This window comes from Kogia breviceps, chromosome 10 (assembly GCF_026419965.1).
Source record: "Kogia breviceps isolate mKogBre1 chromosome 10, mKogBre1 haplotype 1, whole genome shotgun sequence".
Lineage (NCBI taxonomy): Eukaryota > Metazoa > Chordata > Mammalia > Artiodactyla > Physeteridae > Kogia > Kogia breviceps.
Window position 1 is genome coordinate 27,709,603 of NC_081319.1, and position 18,367 is coordinate 27,727,969.

General features: G+C 42.1%; 1 protein-coding gene across 7 annotated transcripts in view; it reads right to left on the minus strand.

Moving 5' to 3' along the window:
* The window catches only part of PTPRG (protein tyrosine phosphatase receptor type G), a 741,743-nt gene that overhangs the window by 27,188 nt on the left and 696,188 nt on the right, over nucleotides 1-18,367 (minus strand). For all 7 annotated transcript variants that reach the window (XM_059078092.2, XM_059078094.2, XM_059078091.2 and 4 more), the window contains 5 exons: nucleotides 11,321-11,417; nucleotides 4,585-4,667; nucleotides 4,261-4,395; nucleotides 3,444-3,578; nucleotides 1,269-1,441 (listed from right to left, as the gene is read on the minus strand). In XM_059078092.2, the coding sequence (XP_058934075.1) occupies nucleotides 1,269-1,441; nucleotides 3,444-3,578; nucleotides 4,261-4,395; nucleotides 4,585-4,667; nucleotides 11,321-11,417 (623 nt within the window). The remainder of the gene's footprint in view (nucleotides 1-1,268; nucleotides 1,442-3,443; nucleotides 3,579-4,260; nucleotides 4,396-4,584; nucleotides 4,668-11,320; nucleotides 11,418-18,367) is intronic.

Sequence of the window (18,367 nt, forward strand, 5' to 3'; positions counted from 1 at the left end):
CTTGCTTGCAGCTCAAGCAAAGGGTTTGACTCTGTGATGCCAGGGACCGCAAGGTGTCGCTCCTGGCAGTAGCCATCTCCGCACCAGAACCAGCCCTGCTGAGGCGTCGCCAGGCTCTCCCGCTCCCCCAGGGATTCTGGGAGAACGCACTATCCTCTCAATAAACCCCCTCTGTGCACAGCTCCCGCCCAGGCTGTACCGGCAAGTTCCTATTTAACCTATTTAAAGGGCTACTTTCCTTTAGTAATCCAGGGACAGGAGAAGAGCCCCTCTGGAAAAGCTGGCCTCTTTTAGTCCCGTTTCCTGATTGTTGTTATTTAAGCAAAACAACCCAACCCAGGGAGACCCGAGTTCTGCCGTCTTGAACCACAGGCTTCTTTTGGCAGAAGCGTGCCGCCTCAGGTTCCCCATCTCACACAGTTTTGTGGATGATACCCAAGTGCTTTGATTGACAGACCTTCACTCACCTCTAGTTTAGTGATTCTAAGTGGGTGAGCAAAAATGTAGAGTCCTCGTGGGACTTTAAACAGAAGATGGGTTCCGACGTCTGCAAAGGGCCTGCTCTGTGGAAGCATTTTATGAGAACAGCCCCAAAGAAATGCTGAGAAAAGGCCGGGCAGCTATGTAACATACATCACGGAGTCAGCAACATCTATTATTTGAATACCAAAGTGACAAAAGCCCAGCAATCCAAATGCAACACAATAAAAGCATTTTTGAAACAATCAGCTAAGGTTGTCTAAGGTAGTTAGTTAAGATGGGAAAACAGGCTCTATCTGTGCTTTAAAAAAGGTATTTTATATAGCATGTATAAACTGAAAGCCTTCCACACATAAACTAAATGTTATCATTTGGAGGAACCCTACAGAAGAGCCATGTTCAACAACTCAAAATCTCTAGTGCGGGAAGTTCTAAACTTGTGTAAGGTTTCTATATATTAGGAGCTGCCAACAATTTCCCTATAAGCACTGGGGATTTTATCAGTAATAAGAAGGCGTTATAAAGACTGGAGACTCATCCTCTAAGAGCAGATTTTGTTTTAACCTCAGAAGTAGCAGATGGTTTCTTAATGTGACGGGGCTACAGTGACCTTCCATAACCCTAACGGGTCTCACGGGTCCCAGTTTTCAGCGTAAGACTCCGTTTCTAAATCAAACAAAGCAGCAGCGGGGCCACAGTGGTCCAAGTTCACACAGCCCAAACCCGCTGCTCTGCCCAATTCAAATGCTGAATCCCAGGCAGAAGAAAGGGGACGCCGTCGGCCTCACCTGCAGTGCACCAACACAGGGCCCATATCTGGAGTCCGGGCTGCCGAGGACCTCCTCACGAAGGTCAGGACCGGGAGGGCGTACTCGGGAACTCCCATGTCAGGCCACTGCGTGTAGTGGTACTGGATCACTACCCGTTCATTCTGACGCCCCTTGGGATTTCCCTTCTGACCCTGAGAGAAGGGTGAGAAAAGATGTCTTTAAGCTGAGAGTGGGCATTCTGGTAAAAATCACACTAGGATGTCGGCAAACTTGACCTCTGTTCGCGTTCGCCTTAACTGCCCTTCCTGGGGTTGGTTATTTCCTCTCTGTGACCCTCTCATGCCCCAAACGGAGACATGACCTGGGCGCGTGAGAAGGATCAGACATCTCTTGGAAGAGAAAATGGGTTAAGACTGTACCAAGAATGAATGTTTAATATCGGTTTTCTGGATCTGGACCGATCCATGCGCTTCGTAATTTGCCTACAAGGCCTCCATTTCCTGACTTCCTGCCCCAACTCATCTGACTGTGGGCCGGGACTCACTCTCTTTCTCCACTGTCCGGGTTGCACCTTGAGGAGTCCAACCTCAAGGACCTTGAGGGGCCGGAGTGCTCGTGCTGTACACTCTCCAGGAAGTGTGGGGAGGATCCTAAGTGACAAGTGGTTCTAAATCTCTCGAGTCAAAGGCAACAATCAATTTATCTGTCACTTTCATAAAGGAAAAACGACTCTGAAGCATTCATTCAAGGGGCTGCACTTTTTACACGTGAACCACTTTGGATGAAAAATTTCCCCAAATAGATCACTTGCTGTGATTGGTTTTTTTTAAATTACCAATACCTCTAAAATAAAACAATTTTTTTTTTGATGATTCAGGGTCATTCAGCCATTGACACTGAACCTTGTAGGGTGTCTGGCCCTGTGCTACAAGGCCTTTGGTGTCTTTGATTTCTTAATTCTTCTGTTACCCCTCATTTTCCTATTTCTCCCGCATTTGCAGTTACTACGGTCAGTGTGCAAAACACCTAACATTCCTATTGGACTTCCTCCTCTGGCTTAAGCTGTTTCTAAAATAAGAGTAAGTGGGCCGTGTTTAAATAACCTGAGGTGCTTCTGTGAGTAATGGACACTGTACTTCATGAGTATAAACTGGTTATTGGTTAGCTTTAGCCAGTTAACAGCTCTATTACAGAGAACACAGATAAAAACAGTGCAGCTGATTTTTATATATTTCTGCTACTCTTGGAAAAAAACTATACACAGAAAGGACTGTTAACCTTGGATCACAAATGGGCTTCAGAGCCACTGACAGTGCGTATAAAAATCTCGGTAAATGTGAATTCTTCTGGGGCAAGAGGGAGACAGTTTTATCACATTCTCAAAGATGTCCAAGACTAAAAAAAAATAAATTAGGAACCACTGCTACAAACAACTCCCACACCTAAACCTCTGTAGAGTACTACTTCACATTTTCCTAATGAGCATCCGTCTTGAGTTCATAGTACTGCTACAGTGATCTATGAGTCTCAACGGGACAGTGGATTTTCAGCGAGAAATTGAGATAACTTGAAAGCACCATTTCCACAAGGTGTAATTCTCAGGATGGTAACAGTTCTACTACAGAGAAGGGTTTTGTTGTTAAGTCACATTAGGAAACACGACAAAGTTATATCGGTTTCTCAACTCTAGCACTCTCGGTACTTGTGTTCCTTGTAAATTTCTAAGGGGGAATACATACTACGTGGCATTCATTTTCCATACTTACTGAAGCACACAATTTGATTTTTGCGAGCATCTTGCAGGGCTAGTATCCCTTGGGACACACTTTGGGAAACAATGCTTTAAAGCTGTCAGAAAATTGGAATTAAAAAGCTAAATCACCAAAGAAACAGATGCTGCCATATTTGCTGGTTACCAAAACCTCAGAGGACCTTTTTTTTTTTTTTTTTTCCCCCAAATGAAGCCTCCTTCATGAAGAGATTACTCAGTCAGGCCAGTTAAATTCTATTATGTGCTTTGCCAGTATCTTTCACACCATACACTGATGTTAATCAAAAGAGTTGTGAAAAAAATGTTTCAAAAATACTTTTTTAAAAACCAAGTTGGTTATGAGAGTTGGCCTTAGTCGCACAGTTATTTTCATACTAGTTTAAAAAGAGGTGCCCCGGCAGCCCACCCAACTCCTTCAGTACCTTTTTCACTTTTGTATTTCGGACTGAAAAACGACGAACAGTATAGCAGGCGTGTACTTTTGTGCTCTTCAGTGTGACAATAATGTTTCCATACTCCTCACTGTTCTCTGTGGGCCAATACTGATCACATTTTCGCTGCAAAAAAGAAAAAACTGCAAATTATAACTGCAATTGATGTCACAATTCCAATGTTGATAATGTGGTTTCAAATGACGGTGTTGAGACACAGGCCATATCACCACGTGGTGGACTAAAAAAGGAATGCATGGGCTGATCCTTATTCCAGCTTAAATTTGCGTCTAATGTAAGCTCATAACCCGATAAAGTTAACATATGAATCATCATCTTAAAAAAAGGTTCTCTTAGTGATGGTCAAGGTGTTTAAGCAGTCTCTACTCCCCCCAGTGTGAACGATTAGTGGTTCCTTAACTAAACTGTTTCTTCCAACGTCCCTGCTTTTGTTCTTTCTCTCCCAGACACTTGGAACGTCCTTCCTTCTCTTTTCAAGCCTGTGTAACTCTTCCTCCTCCTCTTTCACTGTTCAGATCTCACCTCAAATATTAACTCTTTAAAAAAAAAAAAATCTCTGTACTAGAGGATGCATTCCTGTGCTTTGCAGCACCCCCCTAATTAATTCCCTATTCACCTCAATCATCGTGTTTAATCCACTCTGGTAAATGCCTAGCTCACTCTCCTGGCAGGGAGGCCACTTCTCACTTCTCTAACTCTTTCGGCCTTGCCAAGTTTCTACCCTACAACGGTACTCCACACATATTTTTTTGAATGAAGGTACACGATTAAGCCAACAAGCTCTTACTCTTCCTTTTTCCACAAGGTTCGTAATCATGACAATGATTCCAGTGTTTTGTTCCCAAATCATCCTCCAGAAATCTTCAAACGTAGACTTTAACGGTCCCTGGGTGGCGATGTAGGCTTTCGCTTTGTTGTAACCCTTCAAAGATGACACAGCACAAAGTAAGATGAAAGCAGTATCACAGACCAGTTAATAATTCAAGTGCCTTCTGTATTGAGTAGGCTGTGCTTCTCATGTGAGCTCTGTGCGGTATGAAAACACATTCAACAGGCTCTGCAGCACTCTTCATTGATCAGAAACAGGTTTATAAAAACATTTCTGACTTACATCGACATAGTTTGCGTTAATGTAGTCGCTGTGCTTAGAGTCTTTTCCTGGTAAAGGTCTTAACTTCACCCTACTGTGATCATCTACAGAGGATAAGAAAAAAAAAAGAAAACCAAAATGTATAACTCAAAAACTAGCAGCATTCTGAAGCACAAAACAAGGCAAGGAGGCAACATGGCATCTCCCAGAGTGGCCCGAGAAACCTTCTGGTGGAAGAACAACGAAAAATTCAAAGCTACGGCATTCAAACCCATCTCCAAGCCATAGGGACACTCTTACCTCATGCTCTGACCTGTGCGTGCTAATATGCAAGAAATGCAAATTGTGGTCCTTATTAGTTCATGTAAAACAATTCAAGTTGCAACCCTCCCAGATTTCCTCATCCTATATATATTATATATATAAATATTATATATATAAATATTATATATATAATATACATATTATATATATAAATATTATATATAATATATAATATATATAAATATTATATATAATATATAAAAATATTATATATATAATATATATAAATATTATATATAATATATAAATATTATATATAATATATAAATATTATATATATAATATATATATAAATATTTTATATATATTATATATATATATATATTTTTTTGCAGTACGCGGGCCTCTCACTGCTGCGGCTTCTCCTGTTGCGGAGCACAGGCTCCGGACGCGCAGGCTCAGCGGCCATGGCTCACGGGCCCAGCTGCTCCGCGGCATGTGGGATCTTCCCGGACCGGGGCACGAACCTGCGTCCCCTGCATCGGCAGGCGGACTCTCAACCACTGTGCCACCAGGGAAGCCCTCGTCCTATATTTTAAAACCAGCTTCCAAGGCCTTTGGTTACTCATGCCCCACCCCCTCCCCACTGATACAAATATAGAAAGGTGATTTTATTAGATCAAGTCCAGAACATCTATTTCCCGGAGGTGCCATTGCTAAATTCAGCTGGACTCCCCATCACCCCAGCAGACCCTGAGTAATTGAGGGAGCCAGAGCTTGCTTCTAAGAGTAATCTCTTCACAGGAATCTGAAGTCCATGATCAGATTTAAGATCCACTTAACCTTCCCCTATGAACAAAAGGTGAGTGGTGATATGTGTCTCTGGTTGCCCAACAGAATGAGCTTGTATTTATAGGATAACACACAAAAGAAAGCTGAGGTCATACTTTTATTTTTCCCTAGCTGGAAGGAGAATGGGCAAAAGCCTGATTTCCATTTCTATTTATAATCATGATCGTAAAAGGCTAGCTCGAAAAGAAGTCCAATGAGTGGATTAGCCTATTAGCCACATAGTAGCCTAGACATTACTGACCCCAGACTCTATCAAGCACTTTTGGAAAGCCCTCCACATTCTTGGAACTGTGAATTGCTTTTGTTGTGCTGACAAACTCTCAGACTGCAGTGAATCTGAACAGAGGCTGCCTGATATAAATGGGCCCCAACGGAAAATACACTGCTAGGGCATCTGGATCCTATGCCTTAGGAGCATTACATTGTTATTTCTCAGACTGACAAAGAGGAACACGTGTTCCTCAAGTTGCACAATTCATATTTCATCAAAAAAGGTAACAGACTAGCTAAAAAGATCAATACTGGAGGTGGCATCCACGTGTGCCTTGAAAGCTGTGATGGCTCCAGGAGAGAAGGCTCTTCCTATATTGTGTTCCAGGCACATTCATGGACTAATTTTACTTGTTCCATAACATTTCCATGCTACTCTTTGCTATATAAAGGCATTAATATAGGGGTAGACCAAGGTGCTGGGTGATATGCCCAGAGTCTGACCAAGTGGCCAAGAGAGCACCAAAACCCAGCTCTCTGAACTTAGAAAATAAAACCATATCTAATTTGAATTCGTGAAAGTAAAACCTCAAATGAACCTGTGAAAGTACTAACATGTCTAACAAGAACTGGTGGTTGTGTGACAAAACACGATGATCCTTGGGCACATCACACAGAAGTTGCCTTGATTTCCTCCCTCTTCTCTGCCACATACTTTATAGCTAAGGCAGTGAGCTCACTAGAAGTAGAGGTTGCTATGGTGGAGAGTGATGTGTGTGGACATATGCAAGGCATATACACGTGTATATCTCTGCCTGACTTATATGGTTAGAAATGAGGTCTATAAATAGACAAGTCCTCACAACCTCAGGAAGGTGAGCCTTGACTGGCTTGGCCAACAAATACTGCCAGAGTCAATCTATCCAAAGACTGGCAAGAAAAGAGAAGTTTGGGCTTCCCCGGTGGCGCAGTGGTTGAGAGTCCGCCTGCCAATGCAGGGGACACGGGTTCGTGCCCCGGTCCGGGAGGATCCCACATGCCGCGGAGCGACTGGGCCCGTGAGCCGTGGCCGCTGAGCCTGCGCTCCGCAATGGGAGAGGCCACAACAGTGAGAGGCCCGCGTACCGCAGAGAAAAAAAAAAAAAAAAAAAAGTTTTACTCTTCTTTCTTGTTCTCTTCTTTTCCTTCTCCTCATTCTCTCATGTAACTGAAACAAATACTCTCATTCAGAAATGACTTTTGGTTCTTTTCACACGTTTTCTAGAAGATGTAAAACTACATTCACAGATGACATGATCCTGTATATAGAAACCCTAAGGTCATATATGACAACTCCACAGCTAACATCATACTCAATGATGAAAAGCTGAAAGCTTTTCCTCTGAGAATGGGAACAAGATAAGGATGTCCACTCTTGCCATTTTTATTTATCACGGTATTGGAAGTCCTAGCCAGTGCAGTTAGGCAAGAAAGAGAAATTAAAAGCATCCAAATTAGAAAGGAAGAAGTAAAACTGGCACTATTTGCAGATGACCTGACATGATATGTAGAAAATCCTAAAGACGCCATCAAAAAACTGTTAGAACTAATAAATGAATTCAGTAAAGTTGCAGGATACAATATCAGTACACAGAAATCGATTGAATTTCTATACAGTAATAATGAACTATCAGAAAGAGAAATTGAGAAAACAATCCCATCTACAATTACATCAAAAAGAACAAAACACCTAGGAATAAACTTAACCAAGGAGGTGAGAGACCTGTGTATTGAAAACTCTAAGACATTAATAAAAGAAACTGAAGAAGACACAAATAAATGGAAAGATAGTCCATGCTCATGGACTGGAAAAATTAATATTGTTAACATGTCCATACTACTACCCAAAGCAATCTACAGATTCAATGCAATACCTATCAACATTCCAATGGCATTTTTCACATAAATAGAACAAACAATCCTAAAATGTGTGTGGAACCATAAAAGACCTCAAATAGCCAAAGCCATCTTGAGAAAGAAGGACAAAGCTGGAGGCATCACACCCTCTGACTTCAAATTATATTACAAAGCTATAATAATTAAAACAGTATGGTACTGGCAATAAAAACAGACACACAGATCAATGGAACAGAGTAGAGAGCCCATAAATAAACCCACACGTATATGGTCCATTGGTTTATGACGAAAGGGCCAGGAACATACAATGGGGAAAGGACAGTCTCGTCAATGAATAGTGTTGGGAAAAGTGGACAGCCACATGCAAAAGAATGAAACTGGACCACTACAGTCCACCGTACATAAAAATTAACTCAAAATGGGTTAAACCCTTGAATTTAAGACCTGAAATCATAAAACTCCTAGGAAAAAAACAAGAGAGAAAAAAAGCTCCATGACGTAAGTCTTGGCAATGATTTTTTTCAATCTGACACCGAAACCAAAAGCAACAAAAGCAAAAATAAACAAGTGGAACGACATCAAACTAAAAAGTTTCTGCACAGCAAAGGACACCATCAACAAAATGAAAAGGCAGCTTACCGAGGGGGAGAAAATATTTGCAAAAATGATTTGCAACATTTTTTTGATGTATCTGATGAGGGGGTTGACATCCAAAATATATAAATAACTCACACAAATCAATAGCTAGCAAAATGAGCAATCAGTTAAAATATGGGCAGAGGACCTAACTATCCATTTTTCCAAAGAAAACATATAAATGGCCAATGGGTACATGAAAAGGGGCTCAACATCACTAATCTTCAGGGAGATGCATATCAAAACCACGATATCACACCTGTTAGAGTGGCTATTAACAAAAATATAGAAAATAACAAGGGTCACACAACTGTTAGAACTGATGAGTTCAGTCAAGGTGGTAAGATACAAGATCAACATAACATACAAAAATCAATTATATTTCTATACACTAGCAATTAACAGTCTGAAAATATCAAGTAAACAATTCCATCCAAAAGAATAAAATAGTTGGAAATAAATTTAACAAAAGCACAACACTTGTAAAATGCAGATTGCTGAAACGAATAAAAGATGACCTGTATAAATGGAAAGACACCCCATCTTCAGAAATTGGCAGACCTAATTTTGTTAAGATGGCAATGCTCCCCATATTCATCTACAGATTCAAAATAATCCGTATTAAAATCCCAGCTACATTTTTTGCAGTAATAGGTTGATCCTGAAATTTATATGAAAGCACAAGGGATCCAGAATGGCCTAAACAACCTTGAAAAAGAAGAGCAAAGTTGGAGGACTCACAGTTTCCAATTTCAAAACTTATTACAAAGGCAGTAATCAAGACAGTGTGGCAATGACATAAAGATAGACATACAGATTAATGAAGAAGAAAGGAAAGTCTGGAAATAAACCCTCACACTTTTGGTGGGGTGCTAAGACAATTCAATGGGGAGAAAGAAGAGTCTTTTCAACAAATGGTGCTGGGACAACTGGATAGCAACATGCAGAAGAATGAACCTGGACCCCTACCTCACACCATATACACAAATTAACTCAAATGGATCAAAGACGTAAATGTAAGAGCTAAGACCAGAAAACTGTGACAGGTGTAAATATTCATGATCTTGGGATTAGGCACTGGTTCGTTGGATGTGAGAACAAGACCATAGGCAACCAAAGAAAAATACACTGCATTTCACCAAAATTTTAAAAATCTGTACTTCAAAGGACAGCATCAAGAAAGTGAAGAGACAATGCACAGAAGAAAATATTTGCAAACTATATATCTGATAAGGGATTTGTATCTAGAATCTATAAAGAACTCAACAATGGAAAGACAAGTAATCCAATTAAAAAATGGGCAAAGGATCTGAACAGACATTTCTCCAAAGAAGATATATAGGTGGCCGATAAATACATGAATAGATGTTCAACATCACTAATCATTAGGGAAATGCAAATCAAAACTACCGTGAGATATAACTTCATACTCATTAGGACGGCTATGATCAAAAAAACACCGTAACAAGTGTTGGCAAGAATGTGGAAACGTTGGAACCTGCATATATTGCTGCTGGGAATGTAAAATGGTGTAGCCACTTCGGTAAACAGTTGGGAAGTTCTTCAAAATGTTACACATAAAGTTACCATATGACCTAGCTATTCAATTCCTAAGTATATACCCAAGAGAGTTGAAAATAAATGTCCGTACAAAACCTTGTACACAAATGTTCATAGCAGCCTTCTTCATAATTCAAGTGAGAAATTAATATGTGGTATATCCATAGCACAGAGTACTATTATTCAGCCATAAAAAGGAATGAAGTAGTGATATAAGCCACACCATGGGAATACCTTAAAAACATCATGCCAAGTAGAAGTGATACAAAAGGCCATATATTGTCTGATTCCATTTATATGAAATATCCAGAATAGGCAGACGCATAGAGAAAGAAAGTAGGTACGTGGTTTCTAGGGAGTTTGGGAGAGGGAGGAATTGGGAGTGACTGCTCATGGGTAAGAAAGTTTCTTGTTGGGTTCCTGAAAATGTTCTAAAGTTACATGGTGGTGATGGTTGTCGATAATAAAAACCACTGAAATTCACTTAAAATTTAAATTCAAATTAACGTTAAAATGGGTGAATTTTATATGGTATGTGAATTATATCTCACTAAAGTATTATTTTAAAAGACTATCTATAGCAGCGTGCAGATTTAAGTGGTCCGATTTAAATGCGCTATTACATAAAATTGCAAGTACTGTGTTCTTTACCATAGTGTATGGTAACCATAAACATCTGTGCCCCTGCCCTTAATACAGAAGTGTATATTTTCAGCCAGTGACCCAAGCCACAGCGTCTACGAAAAGTGGCCTTCTAGCCACAGACGTAGGCTGTCCTCTTAGGGTATTCCTTGAGGCTCTGTAAGAAGAACACTTATTTGTTTGCATCCTGAACTTCCAGGGTATTCTTGACCCTGGAAATGTTTTGGACAGGACTAAGCACATGGGCCACAGGGACTGGTATAAACTAATTACCTAATCTTAGAGAGACTGCTTTGAAATTCAACTTCCGTGATTCAGTTCCCAGTATTTCCATTTGTGTTAAAAGACTTGGCTCTCATTGGTTAAGAACAATGTCAAGATAGCGACAATGACATTCCGTTTCGGTTCCCAGCATCGGATATGAAATCACTTCATGTAAAAACAGTAAAGCTCAGAACACTTCCTTCGATCACCTGATTGTTAAGCAGAGATCTGACAGCCTCGTGAAAGACTCAGTGGGCAGAGTGTCCCCACTTCTTCTTCCACGCTGTGGAAGATGGGTTAATGAGAGGTGAACTTGCAAGTGTAATTTGCTCTTGGCGCACCGATTGTGACCGCTTGCTTTTCAGCTTATATATACCCAGCCGGGAGATTCCACTTCCCCGCAGTTGAAGATAGTGTAAAGTTTATTACTCACATGCTAAAATGTTGATGTATCTGTTTTTGTGCTTGTTATCTGGGTGATTAGAATGTTCTGCAGTGATGTTCATATCAGCCGTACAGCGCTGGACCTCCTAGAGAAGAAAACGAACATCGAGATTTCAAAGATTTTTAGACACGCTTTAGAGGTTTAACAACAGGGTTGTAGAAAGACAGGAACTATCTACCTCCAAAAGCACAGAGCATTTACACACTTCCCAGCCACGGGCCACTGTTACCACCCCAAACTCAACTTCGGAAATGGTTACTGACATATTAATAACAAACGTATGAAGGGGGTGAACAAAATAAAAGGATTTCATTCTTTACTAATTCATCAATCATCTACTTCATTCCAGATTTTGACCTAGGCATGGGGATTACAAAACAGTATCTCCTTTTGAATATGTTGCAGTCGGGTGGCTGAGAACAACACGTAAAAGGATGACGACAGTCAAATGTGATTAGTAGCAAAGAGGCCTGAAGAAACTGATGGGAACACAGAGAGGAAGGCTTTAGACAGGAGATGATTCACCCGGGCCTTAAAGGATGAACAGGAATATGCCAGGCAGAAGAATCATCTCCACCACGATTTGCAATATGCTCATATTACAGTCCTTACAGCCTCGTTTTATAACTAACAGACTACAAATTGACTGTGTTCAGCCCTGAAATGACACTAATAGAACTTAAACAGTTGTCATATCTGGCTCAAATATATATGGCTCTGATGCGTTATTTGTTAACTCCGAATTTATTTACATCACCCTTCTTTAGAAAAACAGCAGTGGGAGAAGCAACTCTCCTCTCCGGTCACCTTTGCCATGGATAGAAACATCATCCATTAGCCTAATACAAGATTGCTAAAAAGCCACATTTTTCTGCACTGGGTGCTTCAAACCCAAGACTGCACTGGCGCAAACTAATAAGGGAAGTCATTAGCAGCGCACAGCTGCGGCAAAGAGCAGGGGCAAAGTGACACAAGATGATCAGGAGAAATGTTTTACACATAACAGATGTAACAGAGTTTACGAGCATGCAGACTTTTCTTCACAAAGGAGTTGCATAGCAATTATGGATGATTTCCACAGCATTTACATCACGCATAATGAAACAAGGAACTGGCTGTCTTTCATGTTTGCAGAGTACTTAGGAGGAATTCACTGTGATCAAAGAACTTAACTACGGTACAAAAACAGTGGGTCACTAACTATCCAAAGAAACCATATTCATGGACACCCGATTCCTGGAGGATATATATTCAATTTTTCATAATTGTAGGCATTCCCAGTGGAAGGAAGGGAGGGAGGGAGGGAGGGAGGGAAGGAGGGAAGGAGGGAAGGAAGGGAAGGAAGGAAGGAAGGAAGGAAGGAAGGAAGGAAGGAAGCAAAGCAAAAAAAGACGACCCACAGGCATTAATTAATTCAACACACCTCTCTGGGGAAAGTGTGCATTTCATGACAATTCTTTATCTTTTCTTACTTTTACTAAATGTGATAAACTCTGATACTTGCTATTCTATCTACAATGGTTTATAACCTACAGTTTGGCAAATGCTGGTTTAAAGGGCCTTAAGGCTGCCTTTGGCTCTTTTCTCTAAAATAGATAATAAAATGTGAGCACGACGGAATGAGTGTGATATCTTAACATCTCCAAGAACAGAAGCAACGCTAGCCGTACTCAGAATATTTGCCTTTTAGAACTGCCTTGAAAGCCTGACGCGTGCTCTTCTGAATAGTTTCAGGGCCAGAAAACCTTTGAAAATGGATTTGCATTCTGGAAGACATTAATTTAGTCTGTACACAAATCCGTGAAATAAGCTGACATGCTTTGGTTTCTGGGTTTTGAAGGTCATACCTTTGGCATGTACCTCTTCAGGGCTGAGCTGCTCAGGTATCTTGTGCTGAGCTCTCAGCTTTTAGTACTTTAGTTTGAGATTCGCTTTGTTTATTGATATTTTGCTTCCCATTGTGTGGCTCTGACCACACACTACGGACTGAGGTGGAGCCTCCATTATAGTCTAATGCAATTGACCAAGCCCGCGTGGGAGCAGCTGTCTGTACTGTTTAAAGCAGCCATTCAATATGGCCAATCAAACTCCGTGTTATCTAAAACTCTTGGTCTGATCCGTTGCCTCTATTTCACTTTCCCAATTATATGAATGACAGAAAACAAAGGATAGTCATAAATAATGTTAAATCTGATTTTATGAGAACCCAAGGGGTTTGCCTATGGCCTTCTGATTTTGTCTTGTGGATAATAATGTCATCTGTAATTCCTTGCGGTACTGACTGACTCAGTTAGATGCTGATAATATCATCTGATCCTGGAGTGGCTTTTCTCCATCAGCACTGGCATTTCAAAGTTAATGTGATTTTAATAGGTGTTAAAACCTTTTGAAGTGACACTGGCCGACTGAGTGTGTATAGTAAAGTTACCTGTTCAGCACCCTGATAAAAAGTTTACGATTTAAGCTTGTTTGTACTTTACTGTCTCTATAACAGAGCTGGTATTCTCAAAATGACTATTCTGCGAAGGAACAGGCACACGATCACAGAAAAGAGCCAGTTGAGAACAAGAGATTTAAAAAAGTATAACTTAAAAAAAACGGACAAACAAAACCACTAAAAGTTGGCAGACACAGAATTCTTGGGAGATGATACAGATACATCACCTCCTGCCTGGAGTTGTGGATGTGAAAGGCTGTCCAAAGGGCACATGGTGACCCACCGTCCTCCCATTCGGCAGCTCACGTTGAACAAAAATACGCCAACCAGAACAGATCTAGAAATCTTTCAGATTACTCAGCTTCACAGTGAAGCAAGCTGAGAAGGAAATATTGTGGACCTGGTGACCAAGTGTTAGACCGAGTGTGTGTAACATTCTTAGTGTCTGAGTTCAGGCAGCCCGCAGCTGTGTTCAGGGGACTGTTGTACACAAGGTGAAGTCATGACCACAGCTCAGTGCTTTGTTTAGTGTCGGGCTCAGAGCTGGCCCTCGCCGGCTACAGACCACACTCAGCTTCCTACCTCTACCCTCCTCCGCTCGGGCTACAAACTGCTGCCGCCCTGATTTTCTTCAATTGCTGCTTTGACTTTGCTGTTCTCTCACTCAGACACCTCTAGAGAGACGCCAGATTCTTTAACCAGGCTTCCAAGGCCCCATCCTATTTTCCACCCACTCCCTTCCCAGTGCCACACGGTTTTAACTCTGTGCCCTTTGAACAGACCGTACGACCTCCTGCTCTGTGCTTCACTGCCATTTTCCTTGCTGAGAATGCCTGTCCTTCTCTCCCCCATCCGAATCCATATGTCTTTCTCTAAAACGACTGCCTTCCCCTCCAGAAAACCAACCCAGCTTTGGAGAGTACATCACAGTGTCTATCATTCTGCAGCTGGTCTATAAAATAGAATTATTTTTCCTGTACGATCTGTGAAATTTGGCTAACGCACGGTTTTTCTCACTCTTGATAAAAACCTCAACTTAACCAACGATGGTGTTTTTCACGATAAGGGTTTTCAATGTTTTCCTGTGGGACGTTTAAGACCCACACTGGCGTTTTGTCACCGAGGCTCTGGAAGCTCGACAGGGCCATTTTCTGCCATCCTGCAGGCAGCATTCTTTCTGCAGCTTTCCGCCTCTGTCAGGAACTCCTGGTACGTGTCCTCGGCAACACGAGAGCTCTGCATCTTACATAAAGCGATTGTGGCCGCTGGTCCCGTGGCGCGTGAGCTCAGGTGGACAAAGCTTTGTTCTCTTGATTTAAGATGAGCAGCTGGCCCAAATTTAGCTCAGCTGGAGTTAATTGTAACAGACCCGATCCCCCAAAGGATCTTGTCAAGGGGTATTGGACCTCTGGCCTCATCTCTGCACTCAGCCTTTAAACCTGTGATGCTTCTGACCCCTGCCTATTAATTCTGTTGACCCACAGGGCCTTGGAGCTCCCCTGATCTTGAAAGATTATATGCTAGCATCGCGCCTCTGGAAGCTTCCTGGATTATGACTGGGGAGGCTGGGGAAGAGTGAGGTTGTAGTCAGCTAAGGTAGCCAAGGGAACAGTCACTGAACACTATCCTGGCATAAGGGTTGACGTTATTTCCCGTGACTGCAAAACCTGCTAGACGTGTAATGTCCCCAGCTTTTAACGGCCTCCAAAATTTTTCTGACAAGGACCAAAACCTTGCTTCCAGCGTGACCTCTAAACAAAGACTCAAAATTACCAGTGACTCATTTCTCATTCTCCTCCAAGCAGCAAAGTTCTGAACATATGACAGCTATTCACCAAATTTGTTTTCTTCCATTTCCCTCCAAGATTTGAAATCAAGATGGGGCAAATAGAATTTCTGCAGAAATACCCAATCAAAATACATAGGAGCCTTTCTCCTTTGCTCTCCTCCAGAACTTCCTTTCTGTATTAGCACTTATTTTGCTTTGCCCTCTTTCTACCTTAGCTGTGTGTACTCTAGCCTTCCCCCGTCAGGCTGAATTCCCTGAGGGCAAGCTCTCTGGCCAATTCATCTGTGTGCCTTATACCGTGTAGGTACTCAGTACCTGCGGAGAACAGTAGGTACTCAGAGAATGCTAGGTACTCAGTAACTGCAGAATGAGTTGCTTTAACTCCTCTTAATGGGCAAATATTCACTGTTCAGTGGTTTCCTCTATAATCTTAAGATTAGTTCTTTGACTAATTTTAGGCCTCTATTCAGAGGTTATATGTGATTTTTATAAGTCAGAGTCTCAGCCCTCTGGGAAGGCTCTAGCCCATGAAGATCATGTACTGGGCTCCCAGTACTCTTGGGGGTGGGGGCGGGAGGCTCCTTACTTTGACTGCTCCCCCCTCCCCTTTTTTTGCCAAGGAACTCACTGGCCCCTCAGCTGCATGATCGGTTTTAGACAGTCACTGATAATCTTGGTTTATCTCTCCTTCGACTTCAGCTCATTACAGGACACTACTTCCATGAGAGTCTGGAGGGCATCAAGGTTAAACATGTGGGCTTGAGTCAGAAAGCGTTGGTCTTAAACCCTATGGCTGCCACTTCCTAACGGAATCACCCAATGCCTCGGTTTTCTCACGGGTAACTTTCCTCATCTGCAAAACAGGGACGATGAAATAGCACGCACCTCATGGGGTATTTCTGAGGAACGAGCGAAATAATCCAGGCAACCGTGCCAAGTAGATGGCGGCCGTCGTTATTCCACATAAAAGAAATCTGAGGTTGGGGTTACCACTCTCTTAATATGAGGGTTTTGTTTTATTGTTGTTAAATTACACAAAAATCTCTCGTCCCGACCTCCTTTTGACAGCCTATTACTATCTCTTGTTTATAAAAACAGCCTTGATCGCTTCTTACAGAGCCTGTTACCATTCTCCTTTCTAGCAGAGCTACCCAAAAGGAGTACTACTACTGTTTTAAAATACTTCAAATTCCCCCTAAAGTAGAGGATGACAGTATGTTAGTGAGCTTTCCTATGTCTCATTTCCCCCTTTACATGGCTGTCTTACTATTGAGGGAGAAAGGATGTTCTTCCTGGTCTGAATAGCCCCGATCTGAAACCTTTCATACCAGGACGGACTGTGAAATAACAACAGTAGAACAAAGCCTCCCTCCTCCCCGCCCTCCCCTGTTCCAATCCTGAAACTACCAGATTAATAATAATACTTAAGCTGGAGAGTTCAATATAGGCGACAAAAGCGTCTAGCCACAGTTTTCTTTTTAGGATAGAAATAGGGTGCGGATGCCCAGGATTTGTTAACAGGCGTGATTTTGATGCAGCGAAGCCCATTTGAGTCCGATCAAGTTTACAGAGGTGTAGCTGATTATTTTGAATAATTAAATGGTGTCAAAACCAGCTGTGATGTAGAGCACTGGGGTCTCAAATCATAAATCATTGAGAAACTGGGGTTGCATTTGATCACCCTGATCAAATTCCCGTCTCTAGAGGATAAATGTTTGTCCCGAATACCATCAGCATTGTTAAACGCCTCAGTATTCTGGCTCAGTCATCCAGCCAACAGTCAATTGAACTAAATCACTTGAACACCACACACATGTGCTGTCCTCATGAATACAAAACGTTAGACTTTAAACCATGTGCTTTGTACTTGGACAGGCACCTTTTCTGGGCCGGCATCTAAGAGCTGCATTAAACACTTGCCGTGTTTTTGTTTGTTCCATGAAACATATGACTGCAGAATAAATCAGAGGGGTCCTTCTCTCTACCACCTTTGCTTTGCTTCTGCTCTAGAAATAAAACGAAAACAAAAAAAGCTAGGAGAGGGACTTCATTTAAAACAAGCTGTTCATATAATTGCCTTTAGGATGGCCTTTGGGGACTCCAGATTTGCACGGAGACGGGGGCTTCTGGTCCTCTTTTTTCTCTCTCCTCCTCCACGTGAAATAACTGCACCTCCCAGCTGTTATGGCTCCTGGGCGATCTCAAAGGGCTTGCCTTCCAGTATTCCGTACGATCCCCAGAACCAGTTTTGTGAAGAGAGGTGGGCAGGTTAGTGCCACCATCGTCATTTCCATTTGAAAGCAGAGACGAGACAGAAAGGAATCGACTTACCCACAAAGCTAGAAGACAGCTGAGCTGCCATGAAAACTTGGCCTCCTCGGCACAACTCTTGCTGCCAGAGATGTGCCTTAGTGAAGCGCCTCAGTGAAGAAAAGGGCAGTCTGTTTAATAGCTCCTCATCGACACCCTGTCACTGCTGAGCTGGCACGGAACCCAGAGCTGGCAGGGTAGCGCGCGCTGCTCTCTACCTTGTTTCCTACATCCCGCTTCTTAAAATCAGAAGGCTGCGTTCACCCGCGTCTCCTCCCCCAGGATTAATAATCACGCAAACAACAGTCGACCTTTGCATGGGCTTAACGGTTAACCCAGCGCTTTCCAGGCTGTGAATGGTTCGTTTTTCTCCAACAGCGTTGGGGCTGGAGGTGACATCAGTGCCATTTTAAAAAATGAGGGCACTGCGGATCAGAAATGAAATGATTGGGCTTCCCTGGTGGCGCAGTGGTTGAGAGTCCGCCTGCCGATGCAGGGG